The sequence below is a fragment of the Biomphalaria glabrata genome, chromosome 1 (genome assembly GCF_947242115.1).
Source record: "Biomphalaria glabrata chromosome 1, xgBioGlab47.1, whole genome shotgun sequence".
In the NCBI taxonomy this organism is placed as follows: domain Eukaryota; kingdom Metazoa; phylum Mollusca; class Gastropoda; family Planorbidae; genus Biomphalaria; species Biomphalaria glabrata.
The window spans coordinates 12255315-12274014 of NC_074711.1; the positions used below are offsets into that span (position 1 = coordinate 12255315).

At 31.3% G+C, this 18700-nt stretch overlaps 2 protein-coding genes across 8 annotated transcripts in view; one reads left to right on the plus strand and one right to left on the minus strand.

The window, feature by feature from the left end:
- The first annotated feature begins 190 nt into the window (after positions 1 to 190).
- Positions 191 to 4189, plus strand: LOC106061171 (rRNA N6-adenosine-methyltransferase METTL5-like). Of its 3 annotated transcripts, none has more exons than XM_056022390.1 (6): positions 191 to 325; positions 1745 to 1876; positions 2076 to 2190; positions 2990 to 3189; positions 3783 to 3865; positions 3956 to 4189. In XM_056022390.1, the coding sequence occupies exons 2-6, from the start codon at positions 1756 to 1758 to the stop codon at positions 4103 to 4105; spliced, it is 669 nt and encodes a 222-aa protein (XP_055878365.1). In that variant the 5' UTR covers positions 191 to 325; positions 1745 to 1755; the 3' UTR covers positions 4106 to 4189. The 3 variants fall into 3 exon arrangements, with proteins under 3 accessions (XP_055878365.1, XP_055878359.1, XP_055878367.1); XM_056022384.1 differs by lacking the exon at positions 191 to 325 and adding an exon at positions 452 to 639; XM_056022392.1 differs by lacking the exon at positions 191 to 325 and adding an exon at positions 479 to 531.
- LOC106061175 (spatacsin-like) overlaps positions 3516 to 18700 on the minus strand; it is a 28404-nt gene continuing 13219 nt past the window's right edge. For all 5 annotated transcript variants that reach the window (XM_056022283.1, XM_056022277.1, XM_056022262.1 and 2 more), the window contains 23 exons: positions 17959 to 18160; positions 17703 to 17792; positions 17420 to 17565; positions 16958 to 17152; positions 14988 to 15095; positions 14688 to 14880; positions 13832 to 14055; positions 13506 to 13643; positions 12886 to 13035; positions 10961 to 11110; positions 10291 to 10407; positions 10034 to 10163; positions 9216 to 9370; positions 8719 to 8856; positions 8237 to 8306; positions 7969 to 8145; positions 7284 to 7426; positions 7021 to 7128; positions 6696 to 6864; positions 5841 to 5917; positions 5574 to 5723; positions 5240 to 5391; positions 3516 to 4538 (listed from right to left, as the gene is read on the minus strand). In XM_056022283.1, coding sequence (XP_055878258.1) covers positions 4358 to 4538; positions 5240 to 5391; positions 5574 to 5723; positions 5841 to 5917; positions 6696 to 6864; positions 7021 to 7128; positions 7284 to 7426; positions 7969 to 8145; positions 8237 to 8306; positions 8719 to 8856; positions 9216 to 9370; positions 10034 to 10163; positions 10291 to 10407; positions 10961 to 11110; positions 12886 to 13035; positions 13506 to 13643; positions 13832 to 14055; positions 14688 to 14880; positions 14988 to 15095; positions 16958 to 17152; positions 17420 to 17565; positions 17703 to 17792; positions 17959 to 18160 — 3363 coding nt within the window. In that variant the 3' untranslated portion in view covers positions 3516 to 4357. The remainder of the gene's footprint in view (positions 4539 to 5239; positions 5392 to 5573; positions 5724 to 5840; positions 5918 to 6695; positions 6865 to 7020; positions 7129 to 7283; positions 7427 to 7968; positions 8146 to 8236; positions 8307 to 8718; positions 8857 to 9215; positions 9371 to 10033; positions 10164 to 10290; positions 10408 to 10960; positions 11111 to 12885; positions 13036 to 13505; positions 13644 to 13831; positions 14056 to 14687; positions 14881 to 14987; positions 15096 to 16957; positions 17153 to 17419; positions 17566 to 17702; positions 17793 to 17958; positions 18161 to 18700) is intronic.

Here is an 18700-nt window from a genome sequence, read left to right on the forward strand (position 1 = left end):
AATCTAGATTAATATAAATCTATACATCTAAATCTAATTCTTTTTATCTATTTTTTTTATTTTAACATTACTTTTAGATTTAGATCTATAGATCTATCTAGATTCTAGATCTATTTTTCTACAAAGTTGTTTTACTATAAATTGCTAGGCTAGATAGGAGTTAATGTTTTTATTTTTTTTCCAGCTTTTATCTCGATAAAATATTTATGTATTGTTTACAAACACATTCACATACCCACTTTAATTTGATCATCTAAAATCTACATTTAACTTTAATTTTATTAATTCATTATATTTTCTAGATTAGATCTAAAATAGAGTATAGGTAATAACTAATAATACAGAGATTCTAGATATCTATATATCTAATACCCCGACAACGGTTTAAAAAAACTTTATTAGTTGGACTACATGACTACACTCTACACTCTGACTCTAGATCTAGTCATCTCTCATAGTGACTCTACTGTCTCTACACTTAAACTTACAGTCACTAAGTTCTAACTTCTTTATTTTATATTAAACTAACTTGTAAGTTGTAAACTTCTGTTCGAGTTCACTGTAAAACTGAGTCTGAGTCAGTGAGTGTTGTTTAGGTTACTCGCTCTCACTCAACTCACTGAGAGTAAATCAGTAGTAGTGAGTAATATAATATTTAGTATTACTGTTCAGTCACTGTTGTAGTCCTTTGGACTTGGAACTAGATCTAGATTCTAGATCCTGCTAGATTTCTGCTAGATGAATTAATATGCTAGGACAAATGTGTACAAATTTTATACTCCTTCTTCCCTACCCTAGCCCTAGCCTAGTCACGCCTAGTGCTATTACTAATAATTAACTAATAAGTTTAAATAAGTATTACTAGAGCATGGAATGGGTTGCCTGAGCTAGCCAGGAAAACTAGTGACTTAGCCTTAGCAGAATTTTAGTCATTGGTTAATATGCATAACTAAATGCATGACACTTATCATGTGACTTATGTAATCGTCTATTTTGAAGTAACATCTGTAATATATAAATATAAGATACAAGCCTAAATACTAAAACAAGTATAGATTCTAGATGATTTTTTTAAATACTGAGTGATAGTGATAGATCTAGATGAGTAGATTCTAGATTATTCAAGATCTATATTCTATATATAATTCTATACGATAGTATAGTATACTATATAAGTATAGTCCCATTATAGTATTTATAGTGATATAGTATTACACTTACAGAAGGCCTAATTACACTCTAATCTCTATATCTAGAAATTCTAGATCTACAGTCTAGATACTATCATAACTATCAAATGACTTACAAAACTACTCAGAATAATACATTACAAATTCAAATACAATTACATCAGTACATATGTAGATCTAGATTACAATGACATCAGTCGCCATTGTTTAGTAAAAGTTATAGTCTAGATCTATCACAATCTAGATCTCTAGAACTAGATCTACTCTAGTAAGAAAAAAAAAAGACACTAGTTGGACTAGTATTAGTAGATCTATTTTTTTACCAGGCAGACAGAGTGATAAGCTTTGTAAAAACAACACAAGATGCTGAAATTTAACATAAATTAAAAGAGTTACAGAAATGTGGATTATATTATATATACACTATACTGTATAAAGCTAGAGATACTGACTTTTAAAATATTTTTTTGACAACAAAAAAAAAAAAACAATCATTTATAATTTCATTCATCTGCATCTATGTTTAATAAAGAAAAATTATAAACATTAATCAGGTGGAAAATAAATGGCAAGTCAGTTGAAGTGCATGAAAAGAAAAGAACTAGAATCCTATTTGCAAGATGTTGAAGTGTTTGATAATCCAAAAGTGAAACTTGAGCAATATCCTACAACACCACACATTGCAGGTAGAGTTAGGCACTCAGATTTTAAGACATTAGAATTAAAATAGCAAAAGTTATTAAATTTCTTTGAAACCAGTATAAAGTTAATCATTATTTAAAGTATTAAGGTTACCAATCTGTAATGCTTGTCACATAATTATGGTATATTACCATTAACACTGCTTTTACTTTGTACCTAAACACTAGTTGTTTTATTGCGCAGCATGTATGTTACACACAATGTCAGCTACTTATGATGATTTAGAGGGCAAGCTTGTGGCAGACCTTGGTGTAGGTTGTGGTGTATTAAGCATAGGGGCTGTTATGTTAGGAGCTGGGTAAGTTAGTGGTCAGTATTTGTTTTCTGTATAGAAATATTTTTTTACAATATTATTTACAGCAGTGATGCCCAACCTAATTCAGCCTATGGGCCAATTTAATTTCCAGCACTCATATCATGGGCCATCGAAGATGTACAAAAATGAAATGAAATTGACCTGAAACAACTATATTAAAAACCTGTGGATCCCTTACTTACATTCATTAATGGGATGTCTGAAAGTTCATTTTTTTTTAACGCGTTTGAAAAGGGCTTCATTTCTCTACTTACAACATTGTAGCTAGCTTAACAGCGACTCTTTTTCTTGTTTCTTTTTCATAAATATTCCTAAAAATCCTCCAATCTCTATTCGTAGTTTAGCAATAATTTATTTGCAGCTCAACCAAAAATGCAATCATTTTTGTTTAATAAATGGTGTGTATATGTAGTTGTTTTATTTAAATAGCCACACTTTCTTTATAAAACAAACATGTTGGCTTATTATCATGCTCCACAAATAAGTAAAAAATCCATTCACTTGTCTTGTCCTGCTAGATTCTAAATTCAGAGTCCATTTGTAATTTCTCTGGCTTTCCCATTTCAAAAAGGTACAAATGTTAAAGGTCATAGTATTAATCCATCTAGAAAAAAAGGAGGACCCTCAACCTTTTCTTGAAGAGGGGATTTTCTACACTTTGTTCAGACGTTTCCGTGGGCCTTATGAAACCACGTTCCGGCCCGCAGGTTGTATTTTGGGTATCACTGCAGAATAATAATTTTGTATAAAGGCTTTTTTTTTTTTTTTTTTTTTTTTGCAGCTATGTTCTAGGAATAGACATTGATGAAGATGCCTTAGAAATTTGTAATACCAACATAGAGGAATTTGAGATTTCATCCATAGACCTAGTCAATTCAGATGTTAAAACCTTATTCACATCAGGCCATCAATCCAGTCCATTGTACAAAAAATTTGATACAGTCATTATGAATCCTCCATTTGGAACTAAAAGAAATGAAGGTGAATTGACAATGTTTCTCCTCTATACTTACTTACCTAGATCCTTCCAAACCATTCAGCACATAAGGAAATCAGCTTCGTCTCAGAGGTCTCCCTTCAAATTGTATTTTTTTTTTTGTATTTAAATAAAAAGAAGTTATAGCTTCAAGTAACAGTTTCAATATTTAGTGGATTACAACATCATCTTAATATTACTATCTTGTTGTAAGTACATATCAAAGTAGCCTTATCCAACACAAAATAAATGAACATTGTGGACTAGATTAATGTAATGTTTGCATATATGTAGTAAACAATCAAATCCCATTCATTTCAAAGAACGCAAATAGATGCACATAATGTTTTTATTCATTCATTTCTTTATACAATATATTTTACACAACTTGAAGCTTGGATAAATTATCTTATTAACAAAAAAATATCAACATGAAACAGATTTTTTTCAATTATGTTTGTAAAATTATGAGTTATTAATACAAGTATATGAAACATATTTATAAACTTTGAAATATATTCAAACATTAAACAGCGAATAAATTTTAAGAAAATCTAACCAGTTAATATATTTTTGTTATTCTCATTATTTATGTCAGGAATTGATACTGAATTTCTTCAGGCAGCATTGAACCTATCAAACAATGCAATTTACTCCCTTCACAAAACATCAACAAGAGAGGTACGTAATAACTGTTGCAGACTTTTGTATGATCCTAGTTAATTGTTGACCATTGATAATCCTCACTGAAACACTTTTGTTTTATTCTAGCATATTTTAAAAAAGGCAGCTAGTTGGAATGTTGATGCAACTGTTATTGCTGAGCTTCGGTTTGATCTGACTAACACTTTCAAGTTTCACAAGAAAAAATCTGTTGATATCGAAGTAGACTTTATAAGATTTTCTCACAAGAAACCATGACCTGCTCATGTCAAAATAAATTGCAATAAATTACTGAATGTCTGGCACAGACTTGTACATAATATTAAATACTATTGAACTTTTTGTTGAGTGTGTGTTCATCATAGCAAGTTTTTAATATTTGTTAAAAGAAAGCTATTATTATAACCATATTAGGTGAAGTTTTCATCAATTAAGATAAAAGTACATTTAAAGTCATATATTGAAATAAATAAATAGTCATTAGTCAGATGTATTAATGTTAAATTAGATTTAGATGAGCGAGACATCTTGAAGAAAGCATCCTGTGTCTCCCTTCAATAAAGATGTGATTTCATCCCCCAGACCCAATTCGGTAGCCAAACGGTATTGTAACTGTACATCCTTACAGTGACTTAAAAGTTTCTTTATAGGCTGTAATGATGAACTACTTTTTGTAGATGACTGTTTGTATCTGAAAACAGAAGTAAAATTTAAATGCTTTATTTTAAGTGAGAAGATAAAAGAACAGTTATATTACTAAATCAAAGCATTTTCAAAATACAGATTTGTCAGACATTGAAATTGACTTATTATAAAGTATAGTATACAATGGTGAGTAGTATTATAATCATCAAACTCCATTTCAAACTCCATTTAAGTGAGGGGTCAAGAAAACATAGAAACCGATCTATAGGGCAGATGATGAAAAGGTCATCTGTTTCTGTGACCCACGATTAACAACGGTGTCATGTGGCCAGCACAACGACCAACTGCCTTTACTTTCCCCAACTAATGTCTAGTACTCATTAGAGCTGGGTGGATCAGAGAGAGGCGCCAAAAGATTCTGAAATAAAAAATTTCGGTCTTCACCAGGATTTCAACCCAGGACCTCTGATTCGGAAGCCAAGTGCTTTACCATTCAGCCACTCCGCCTGACCATGCAAAATAATAATCAATGGGCCCATCCTGTACTGGGCTATAATAGCTTGCTTATGCCTGCTTAGCCTTCACCTTGGGAGACTTGGTGAGGATGCCTCATATGTTTCCAGACTTTTTGGTACTGTCCCATTTCTCAAACCAGTTTCTACTTCTAGACAGTATTGGAATTAAACAAATTTGTTTTACTCTGCTACATTGAAGATACTAAAGTTTTAGAAAGTTTATTAAAAAGACCTTTTTAGGACATCTTCCACCAAACTGGCAGTAATGTGTACATGTAGTTTCATTTCTTGTAAATAGCGCATATCACCATTCACGACAACATTGTTGTAAACAGCCTCTGACCAATCAACATGTTTATCATAGGCGTCACTCACAACCATTGCCTGGTGATAATAAAGGAAATATTCAATAATTTCAAATCTGATTTTTGTTTAAAGTATAATGAAAAACATAGGCATCATTCATGGCCTGTAATGACCATTTTAGTATAACAACACAAACATTAAAACAGTTTGTAAATTATGTTTTAATGAGTTTAAGAGCTATTAAGTGCCTACATAAATACCTCAATAAATCTAGTATGAGTATTAACAAAATGTGCAACTTGCTCCTTGCTTAGTTCTACAACTTGCATCCCACTTGGCAGCAACTGCATTTGTAGTGAAAGAAGTCTGGCAAGCTTAACACAACGCTGAGCTTTTCTTATGCTGCTGTCCTAATAATGAAAGTTAGCAACATGACTGAAGACTTATGAAATAAATGTTTTTAAAAAAGAAGATTCAATATCAGTTTGGTTCTAAGGTTCAGAAAAGTGTGAAGCAACTCTACTTACTTTGACATAACTCTCTGCGGCATCTTGAAAGTATTGCAAACATTTCTTGAGTAATTCTTGAGTCTCTTTAGAGTTTTCTAATTGATGAGAAAAAAAAGAACATTAGCATGAATGAAAATTTTCACACTGAACTATAATAGCCACAAAGATTTGGAGGAATTTTACATTCATGAAGATAACCTGTAATTTTCAATTGATTTTATTTAAATGTTTTTTAAAAAAACAACACAAAGGCATGGCTATAACATTAAGTGTATTTCTATAAAATACTTACAAATCCACAAGATGTCTATTAATTTAAAAACCATTGAATTACTGAGATGGTACAGTGTTTCACTATAGATTGCACACATGTAAGCAAAATGCTTTGGGATAATGAGACTTATTATAATTTGCCCTTCTTCAGTTACTTTTTTAAAAATATACCTTAGTCGTCACAAACATCAATAATATATAGGATTTCAAGGACTTTTAAAAAAAAGCGCATGTTTGTCTACACCTAAAATGTTCACATTTACTTATAGCATACAGATAATTATGATAGAATACGATTTTAATAGTTTCTAAGACTTGTTAGGTTTAACAGTTAAGCCAAAAAAAAATCCTTTTAAAGTTTATAGTTATTTTCCTTTATTCCCTAATAATCCCTAGGGAAAACAGTAAGTCATGTAAAAGAAGGGAGTTAATAGTAAAAAGAATGAAATGCTCCAGATAAAAAAAAAAAAAAAAAAAAAAATTAATTCTGGATTAGCGCTTGCACTACAGTTACACATTGACTCATTTAATTTTGTATGTTGTCTCTCCTGCTCATTTTTATTTAATCTTCACACTTTAAGCAGAGTAACAAAACTTTACCTAGAAGTTTTCCCTTAAGCTGGTTTAAACTTCTATGGCCACAGGTCTCCAGCATGGCTGCTATGTCTCTGTACATTGTAAACTTTAAAGCCACCATTGTATATGCATCACTGTCATCAGGTTGATAGCGTTTTAAGTAATCCAGAATGGCCACCTTAAGTTTATCTTCCTTTAAGCAGAAACAATTTAATCTAATTGAAAAAGAGTGTTTTTTTTCCTTGTATATCAATTAATTTATTTACTTAATAAATTAATAAAAAAATATACAGTAATAAATAAGAAAAAATATCACTATCAGTCATGCTAAAAATAAATAATAGGAGACCCTGTCCATTCCTTTACGAAGAAGCAATTCAAACTGATGATTCTGTTGCAAGGCATGAAATATATATTGCATTTCACTGTATCTTCCAACACCAATCAGAAGACGTATCTAGATATTGAGAAAAAAAAATGTAATTAATATTATTTGTATAATAACCTGACATAAGAAATATCAAAAGTTTTATTAATCAATAATAAGCAATAATCCTATGATAGGAAAATCAATAAGTTTTCTAAAGTACTATTCACTATTCTGAAGCCTACCATTAAATTATATTCAGCTGCTTCCGCTAGGCAGTCACAGCACACACGAGCAGCTCGCAAAACATGAGAAATTCCTTCCATGTTAGAAGATACAGTATAACATTCATGAGCCATGATGATGAGTTCTGTCTGAATAGTTAGCACTGAGAAAAACAACATTTCTTGTAATCTTATTTAATTTACATTTCTTGCACATTCAATTATGTTAGTACTTATTTTTTGCTACTGTGAAAAGGTTGAAATAGCAATTTTATTGGATGTTTATTGGATAGAAATTGGGATAGCTTTAAGAATTTTATTTCATAGGAATATTTTTTTTTCTGCATTCTCCAATGGAATGGCACATCCAGAAACAGACTGATAGACTAAATTTGTTCAAACAATTTAACCCATTATGCACACACTTCTTTTATTGATCCAACTGCTGTAGTCCACAAAAGGATAAAAATACCTCCACTTTGTCTCCTCCATAGTCCCCCTTAAACATACACACACACACACACACACTTATTTAGTCCTAAATTATAATTTCATACCTCAATCACTTCCCCCCCCCCCCACACACACACAAACACTGATTGACACTTTATACATCAAATAAATTGAAAGAGTCAAAACACAAGATTAAAAGTGCTTTCAATAAGTTCTATATACAAGAAACTCTAGTGCTTAAAACACAACGAACCTGAAGAAGACATTTCTTCTAGCTGACAAGTTAACAGAGTTGCAACAGATTGAAGTATACAATTTCCTAGAAGTGCTGTGTTGTCTGTCAATTTCAGGTATTGAGCAAATATTTCCATTCCATCTGCTGGATTAAAGGTTTTTTCATTCTTGTAAATATTAGCTCCTAAATCTGCTACTGCAATAAAAATTTAGAAAAATCAACTTTTAGGGAGAAAACAAATAAAAATATAAAATTATCAATAAAAATGTCAACATGGTTTACATACACGAGTCTGTATCTTTTTGTACTAAAGTTTTCAAACTATTGACAATTGAGTCAGTCACAAAACCAATTATCTGAAACAAGATATATATGAGCAATGTGACATTTTTAACAAACATACTTTTCATAACAAGCAATAGAAAAAAGAATACTTTTTAAAACCAAATTTCACCTAAATCTGAGAATGAGAAGTGGGAAAAAACCATGTCAAAATGTAATAAAGGGACTAAATCCATATTTATATCCACATCTCATTAAGTAGTATTTATTCCCCTTATTTAAACATCAAACAAAATAATTAATCACCAACTATGAATTAACTGATTATTTAATTTTTTTCATTGATTCATCTCTTGTCAGGTTCAGTGAATAATTGTGCAAGGTTTTTATTTGATCTAGGAATGGAAAATGGGAGAAAAAATATGTTCAAATTTTTTTATCATACAGACAGACAGAGTAAGTTGATATAAACTTTGTAAAAATTACCTCATTTTCTGAAAATCCACTAGTTGCCAGGAAGTCACGAGCAACAATAAATTTATTTGGATAGTCAACTTTTAACAATTTTCTTAGTGATTCAAATTCAGAATCAATGACTATTTGTTTGTATTCAACACCAAGTACCTGGATGAAAGATTTATTTTCAATTTTCAGGCAAATAGGCTTATATTGTTACTAAAACAATGTAAAGATTACAAGACTAAAGAGAAAACATATCGAAAGCTTATCTAGCTAAACTCTCTAAAACAAGATCTATATTTTTTTAATATGCCATGAGAACAAGTAAAACAAGGATAGTGTATTAAGAATATGTACATGTAGTCTGCTTGTATCGTGATAACCCTAGAAAAAAAAAAGACTATAAATTTAAAGCTAGTCTGCAGTATAGTTAACAATGCTTGTATATTGTATAAGAGTACATTATCCCAAGACAAACTTAGTACCGGTATATAAATATTAAGATAGTTTGCTGTGTACGCTACCTGGGATATCTTGTAACATGTGATGATCCTGAGGCAAACTTGACTTCCTTTAATACAGTGGGAATAGAGTTTTTCCATCACACTGATTATGTCATTAGTATCACATGTAAGGCTAGAATCTGTCAATGTGGAGGTACCACTGTTGATGCTGCCCACTGAAACAGATGAAATCCTTCTGGATGTTACATTTTAGCTACCAGCAGCTCCAGTGAAACAATTTTTGTGTACAGATTTAAGGTTAAATAATGGAGCTGTTGTTTTATCCAATACTCTACCTTTCCCTTGTCTCTGAGTGAGCAAGTTAAAAAGGTAAGGAAATGTAAAGATATAGATATATGTGGCCTTGTTCAATAGCAAAGTGACTCCCTGGGCATTAGCTATAGTCAGAACAATGTCGCCCACACAATAGTTGCTACCCCCTCCCCATGCATCTGATGTGTCCAAAGGAATGGCAAGTGCAGATACAGTTTGGGATCAGCGGCATCGCAGGCTCTGCGAGGGTGTAGCACTATTGTTTCCAATGTTTGGGTATAGCTGCAAGACAGCTGAAGTTTGAATTCAGAGTTTTCCTTCTTCTAGGTGGGTAGCCAGCCAGCAATGGCTAACGAGCCCTTCCTGCCCAAAGCTTACTGGTTTAGTCACCAGTTACTTGTCCTTTCCCCTGCTCATGGACCCAAAATCTGAGCCACATATGAAGGCCAGGAATTGGAGGGTTTTGAAATAAGCACTCCAATTCCTATAAAATGTTTCCAATGGTATGTGTCTCAAATAAAGATACAGTAGAAGTATAAATACAGAGAACCAGAAATTGTATTTACCACTGAGAGATCTACTGAGTGTTACTGACACATGTCTGGTACGTTGACAGCTAGATTTTACAAGAAGTCTTTTCATGGCTGGCTCTATGCTATCAATACTGCTTTGGCCAACAGCTAAAGAGATACAGGTCTGAAAACCATTTTAAATTGTTGAGATTTTACACAAAAAAATAGTACAAGCAAAAAATAATCATATTATTTAATTTAAATGATTACTCCAGAAATAAATGATTTCTTAAATTTCTAACTACTTTGACCTGAATAATAGCTAAGTCTTGATTGTAGTGACCAAAAACTGTAGCAACATTTGTACAGTCGCTAATTCTTCCATCATCAAGATAACTACCCATAAGTGAGTCAAGAACTTCTAGCTCCTAATTAACAAACAAAGGTTAACAATTAGAAAATACATTGATTTAACACAATCTATTTATATTTAATTATAATATCAATAAACTTTATTTTCCATGAAGAAATTTGTCTTACATTTTAAGCATTACACAAAAGAAAACATTATAACTATAAAAAACGTCCAATTCAAGGTTTATATTGTGTTATCACATGATAAATATTTTGTACTTTACGGGAGCTGTGCACAGGAGGATACTTCAGAGATGTTAAAAAGAAAAAAGATACTATGCAAGATATTCTTTCAAACATTACTTCTATCTGGGCTCTCTGGGAAATGATACTTTGAAAGTGTTCTTTTCTCAACAATAAAGAATAGCATACAAAAGAAAAAGAGAATCATTCAACAAAAAACTATGTTGACCTAAACTACTCATGATGCACAATGATCTGGTCTAACCAATCTTTATTCTTTTATCTTAGAATTCACAGATAATGAGGTCATACTCATCTTCATGTGTAGAAGATTAATTCTTTTAAAATTAATGCGTTTTAATGTGATTGTACAAATCAAGTTACCTGCGTATTTAAATCCCCTTGAATGTCTGACCCATAATGAGTCATATGATTAAGTTGTATGAGGTCAGCCTTGAGATCACCATGCTTTTTAGAAAAAACATCCACACTATCAAATATCTCATCTAATGGCTCTTGGTCTTCTGAAGACATCTATTTAAAAAATGAATATTCATAAAGAATCAGTAGTTAATTGACCAGCTAAAGAAAAGTTAACAACAATGTGAAGATGAAGCAAATAACAGCACTAGATAAAAAAAATTTACAAAATAGAGTTTATGGTGCTAATCTGGCCTTGGACCAAAACTGACACTGGCATTAAACTTTCCTCATTTGTAGCTATATCTTGTAAATAGCTAATGAAATTAAAATTTGAATACTTGGAAATGTTCAAAGGCTGACTGAATCTTTTTTGTGAAGACAGTAATGCCTAAAAGATTATCACTTGAGTCTTAACATTGGTGATAAAGGGTTTTTATAGGAAATCTTCCACCCTAAGAGGAACTGCTTGCCATTCTAACTACTCTAACTCAGCCAACTTGTAGTTAGCAAACTCTCTTCCATCTTTACAGCATCCCTTGAAATTTTTTGCATAAAAGTTGACTCAAAACAAAGATACAAGGGGAAATGAAAGAAAGTAACAAATTATGACCCATGAGGCAATCAAGAAGTCTCTAATGTAACACAGAATGCACAATTTAAGTCCTAACTTGTATGGCTGCCTGGTCGTACGGTTTGCGCACTGGACTGTTGTTCGGACTTATCGATGGTCCCGAGTTCAAACCCTGCCTGCTCCCATCTCCCGTCGTCCTGCGGGAGGTTTGGACTAGGAAGTAATTATTTTCAACTCTGAAGGAACATCCGAAACATTTAAAACAAAACAGTCATCAGTCTATGATTTCTATGAATGCAAAGAATAGAAAAAAGAAGATCAAAGCCGGGGGATTATGAATAGAATTACAAGTCAGCACTTTGATAAACAGACAGGGTCAAATACAACCATTCTCAAACATTCCATTAAAAAAAAAAGCATTATTAGCTAAATGAAAGCATAAAAGATGTTAAAGAGATGAGGTAAAAAAAAAATACAGGCTTGATAGTTGTAAGAAGCATTCACCATGCTTAACCTAACAAGTATGTCTTTTCATGAACAAAAATCAGCCCACTATTAACTTCTGCTATCCACCTTAGGTGCCTTAATGTAAATACATGTACACACACACACAAAACAATGAATAAAAAAAACAAAAACTCCATGAGCACACAAAAATGAAAACTTAAAACAAATGAAAACACTATAACTATTAATATGACTACACTATTCAATACAATATACAATACCTCTTTTATATATCTGATAGTGTGATTATTTTGATCTTAATAACTAATGAATGTTAGATTAAAAAACAATGGAACATTTTTTATCCTGCCCCCTACACCCTCCTGGTTAAGCGAATATATAGATCTACTTGAATTTATAATATTACAGGCCTTTAGATCAAAATTTAAAAGAGATGTACAAAATGTTCCTGAACATTAATGTATTAATGCAGAAATACCCTAAGATAAATAGTTTCTATTTCTCTAGCCAAATGTAAATATATTTCTTTTTCTATTGTGAAAAATTATAACAGTCAAACTAGAGTTTTCCAAGTCTGGCCAAAGACCTAGTAATTCTTTTCCCAACGATATACATCATATGTCAAATATCTAGGATATTGTTAGAGCAGATTTCAAGATCCGACTCCAGGTTCCATAAAGATATTAGTTTAATAGAGGTATTGTAAAAAAAAATTAAAATGATTTCAAAATACATATATCACAAAAAAAACTATGGCCAAAATGTCATGCTTTAAACCCAAAAAACTACAATATTCTAATCTACACTTGAATAACCTAGAATTTTTTACATAATATTTTTAATTAACCTTAGCAGCAATTCGATGTCGCCACATATTTCTAAAAACTGTTTCCTTGATAGTAATAACTTCTGGATCATTTTTGTCGGTTAGAACCATAATCCAATGTTGACACAGAAGAGCTCTTTCGAATTCAATTGATGTCCCTTGTAACTCATTCTTTTTGGAGGAAAAAAAAGAACATTTTTATTGATTTTTTTGTAACAAGCTATTACAAAGTTAGTTTTATTTTCAATTTTTATTAGTTAATAATTTGAATATAAAAGTTGTAATACTATATTAAATTCAATAAACTGTAGTGACATTTTAAACTCAGATTCTGTAGTACTATTTTCATTGCCAGATATGATAGTTATTTTATATCTTAAGTTATGTTAGTTTTGGACAATTTGGTTTGTGTACCATTGACCCATTTCCATCAGCAATGGTCCAGACAAACCATTCAAACTTTACTTTACTCAGGTAGTGGACTCATGAGAAACATTTTCAAATCACAATTCCAATTCTCATCAATTCTCATACTTTCTCTTAGCAACAATGCTCTTGAAATGTTTGCTGGTATGTCCTATAATGCTAGTAACTTTAGAGGGAAAAAAAGTCAATGAATATATTTAATAAGGAAAATTTACCTGATAAAAATGGCTACATGTTGATGTTGAACACTCAGCCTGTAGCAGTAACATTTTACTTTTTTTCCAGTATTGTATTCTCACATATTTAGCTGTCCACATGCCACATGAAACCAATCGTTCCTTTTCTTCTTTTAACTAGTTTTTAGATCAAACATAAAAAAAATTCAAATCATTGATGATAAAATAATTTTATTGATTGTTCAACATCTATCAAGAGCCTAAATTGTGCCGACGTACCAAAAACCCAAAATACAAATATCAAGAGTTTATAGGCAACTAATAAACCATTAAATTGAAAAATGGTTTTATTCTTGACCTCTTACCTGGCTTATTGTTACACCTTCTCTACCAATGCCTGCCAGCTTGGATAGTTCATGAGCTTCAGAGAATTTACCACAGCTAATTAAATAGTTGACTCCCTCCTCACATTCAGAGATAAACTTTTCAGATTTAGTTCCAGATGTTAACAGAGCTCCAAGCTGAGGACAAGGAACTGAGTTGGCATGGAGAAGTGTGACTATCTTGTTTAGAAGACCAAAATCTAGCACTGAAAATATCAATAATACCTTTAAAAATAATACAATAATATTTGTCAAAATATGAAGTAAAAAAATACATTTTTTATGTAATTTTTAACTTTCAATCATTTTTTTTAAATATTAAAACAAAGATTAGGAAATAAAAATGCAAAAATAATTTCATGGAATATCATTTATGATTTTACAGAAAAGAAAACAAAAAATTTGAAATTAAACAAGCCATCGAGATATAGACAAATAGATTCTCACAATCTCAACCTGACGATCAAAGTATGGTAAAGAACAATTTAATTAGCTGGAATATAAACTAAAATGTTAAGAATTAAACTTTCTAAAAGCTCAATTTCTGAAACATATTCTTCATAGCACTGGTTTCATTAGCATGGTCAACATTAATAAAAATCTCATACTTTTATGACACCAAAATGAAAAAAAAAATATTTAAAAAGAAAAAGTACATTGTTTTAATTTAAACTATCTATTGATTCAGTCACATCTTAAAAGCCTCATTTAAAATTATCTGGTTTATGGGGACACCTAGCTGTTCAAGCGGACTTCAAATCAGAATGTAATTAAAGGGAATGATTTTGTTTGTAATTTAGATTAAATTTACATCAAAAATTTTATCCAAAAAAATTACCATCAAAACTGAAGACTAAACATATATTTTTTTTGTCCAGAATCTCGAGCAGGTGTTTGGCTTCATACAAACTGCTAATACTTTTCAGCTCATGTTTTATAACTAGATAAGTAACTTTTTCAAACCAGGATCTGTCCCCAATCATTGGCAAGTCTGTATCAGTTGTCTTCTCTGTGTTTGTTCTCAAGTCAAACTAATTGTAAAGAAATAAACACAAATAAATGAAGACAAAACTTATTACATTTTTTTAAAAGGTGAAAAAAACAAAACAAGATAAGACACTGGTTACTAATTACTTACTGTTGCCATGGCATCCTTAAACTGATCGATAAATGTCCTACCGGCTGAATAATTTCTCCTCTTTACAATTTCAGTGATAAAACAGAAGAATGGCAACAGGGGGGATAACTGAGAAAGAAAAAAATCACAAGAAAACATTGAAAAGATTTTTCCACAAATTTATTGTATCTAAATGTGACATAGCTCTGTAGGTACAGTTTCTCTAAGAAAGTAGATCTAAAAAACTAAGATCACTAGTAAGAACTATGATTGTGAATGAAAAATTTTCACTTATTAAATAAAAAGTTGTATCTTGTCTAACAATAATTACATTTTGTAGAAATGAAAGTAAATAAAGTGTGCTAATGACCATTTTTAAAGAATCCAGTTGTGTCTCAGATACTCTACTAAATGGTGACATACTAATATAAAAAGCATAAATATATTGTAGAACAAAAATAAGACATTAAACTACAACTATAATCTCCCTTAAAATTGTTATTCTCATTCATATGCAGCCCCATGTATTCATAGTAAATGTCAGTATGAAGTAGATGTTTTTAATCTTGTAAAACACTAGTAGCCCAAATAATTTAGTCTTCAATTTATAAATGTTCAAAATCAAATTGAATAAAAAAAATACAATCACATTGGATGATTAAAAAATTATTTCCTTTAAATATTTGTAAAGTTAGAAGGATTCTACATCAAATTTTTTTTTTTAATAAATCCCTTACAACACGTCAAAGTGAGCAGACTTGAAGAACTAGAGACATAAGCACTCAAGAGATGCAGATTTAAACAACAGTGATAAAAAAAGCCAGAAAAATGATACAATTTGATACCAATTGCAGGTGACACAGTCATTGTTTAAAATATTGAAAACTCTACATCTGGTGTGGACTCAAAAAAAAAAAAATGAACTAATTGAAGGGTAAACATTTCATTGTAAATCTTTAACATCCAAAATATTGAGCTGGACCACACACACACACAAAATAAAAGGTTATATCATAAAATAACTATCGTGCCTGATCCCTAATCTCAAGACTTCACATAAAATACATCAATTTTCCACTGCAAGAAACTATAACATTTCAACACAAACCTTGTACAGACAAACTCAGTAGTTGGTAACTTTTACAATTTCACACCCATTATTTAACAGTAACAACAAACTGGACAAAGTGGTTAGTTGCTCTCAATCAGGGCTAGTGCAAAGAGATTTGAAAACACAGGATGCTTCATGTCTATTCCTCATCTTCCAGTAAAAAAAAAAGAAGTAAATTTCCATTTCGGATGTAGAGGGCAAATTATGTTAAGGTCATCTGTTTCTGTGGCTCACACATAACCATCTTCCAGAAGTACATTCAAGCTTTTTGCATGTATTGATACTTTCTTTATTAATAACTAAAAGTAGAATGGAAACTTTTTCCCAGATAATATCCCCCTCCACATGTACCTTAATGTGATCAGACATTTTGAAGAGTATAAATGAAGAATATGTGCATTTTGCTTTTGTGTTTTAATGGTAATAATTATAGGGTAACACAGGGCCAGTCCTACAGATTGTGGGGCCCTATGCGAAACGGATTTCGCGGGGCCTATTCGGGGTTAAGGATAATAAGTGAAAATTAAGATTTTGTATTAGAAAATAAATACGTCTTTGCATTTTATTCATACTTTACTAAGTACAAAATCACAGTCAAATTATCTCTACGAGCCATCTACAGTAGATAGTAATTTACCAACAAAAAGCCGATAAACATTCAGATATGCTTTTTAGATTACTATCGACTAGCAAAATATCGCTTTTGTTTTTTTTTAAGAGGTTGAGATAGATTTAGATCTATATTCGCGCGGGGCCTAAAAAAGTGCGGGGACCACTGCAGCCACATAGGTTGCAGTGGCCTAAGACCGGCCCTGGGGTAACATGCCAACTTTTATCACCCTAAATTTGTATTGATTCAGACTAATCTTGGGAAACTTACAGGCTGTAGAATTATAAATGCTGTTGCAAGTGAATCTTCAAGACCCAACATCAAGACGGTTTCAATCAGTGCATGTAGTTGATCTATTGTCCATTTGCTCACATTCTGACCATGCTTGTTGATAAAAGACTGCTTGGTCTCTGATGGCATAGAAGCCAGTAACCAACCACAAATACTTGGAAGAGCAGGACAACCCTAGACATACAGTGAATAGATGAAATGAATCATACATGTCATGTGTGTTTTGGATTTAACTCATTTTAGTGTTGAAGGAAAATGACATAAATAAAATAATTTGAATATTCCAGTCACCATAAATTTAAAGATTTAACAATATTCTATATGTGTATATAAACTATGTTCCAAATCTGTTTTGTTTTTGAAATTGTTATGAGCTACAATCATGTTTGTCAAAATTAAATGCATTATATAGTATTATGAAGATAAAAAAAAAACACATACACTACAAGCTGCTAATTCAGCAAAAAGAGGATTACGAAGCGCAATTGCAGCAGATAGCAGACATCTCCATTTCGATGGCATTGACTGACAATAAAACAGCATTCGGAATACATCATCAGGTGCTGTGGATTCTTGCATTTCACAATCTGTTAATAAGAACAGACAAATTCATCAGAACTTCTTATCAATGCTTCAGTAAAAACACATGTGGATTGGAACATTGCCTTTAAACAATGCCAAAAAAGATCATCAAAATGCATGTCTCAAAATGGGTAAACAGTACCATTAAATTCTGACTGCTTGAGTCTGGAAGTAAATGATGACATGCTGGCCTTTCCTAACTTGTCATCCTCTTCATCACTACTAGTGCTGGCTAGAAGAGAATTTTAAACATTTATAAATGATCAAACTTGAAGAAAAAGTGACATACTTTGCTATAGGTTGTATTCTAAATTTTTCTTTACTATAGCTGCATTATATATTTTTTTCCTTTTTTAGTACTTCAAAAAAAAATAGAATTGAAGACAATATTGTACTACCTCTATCTCTACTTTTTTGGACTCCAATTTTGCTATATAAAAATGACCTCTGAGTGACACTAGATTTCTTTTCACTAGCAGCATTTCTGTTAGATGAGGAGGCAGAGGACGTAGAGAACCATCTACTGTCTGCATTATTAATCACATAATGCAAATGGTCTCTAAGATTTGGGCTTCGGAAAGATTGAAGAAGATTCTGAAGCTAAAAATATTGAATAATGATGATTAACATATTTTATATCAACCACACTGCTTTTGTGTGTGGATTATAGCATGATTACAGAACTTATGCAAAGATTAAAATCTTTTGTACAAAACAAAAGTTGGCAAAACCAATTTCTAGCTAGAAGTAAGATATAATAAAAAAAATATTTTGTTTTTGCACAAAGTTATTCACAAGGTCACAGATCAAGTTACACTTAATCAGACAGAAATTAATAAGTACCCGGTAATTCTGATGCTAACTTCAGCAATCACAGGAGCATAGGTAGGCAAATATAGCAATCTTAGATTAGACCAAGGCTAAAAAACAGTTTTGCATAGATTAGACCAAAGCTAAAAAAACAGCTTGGCTTAGATTAGACTAAGGCTAAAAAAAACAGTTTAGCCTAAATTAGACCAAGCTAAAAAAACAGTTTAGATTAGACCAAGACTAAAAACAATTTAGTTTAGATTAGACCACGGCTAAAAAACAGTTAAGCTTATATTAGAACATGGCTAAAAAAAGTTTAGCCTAAATTAG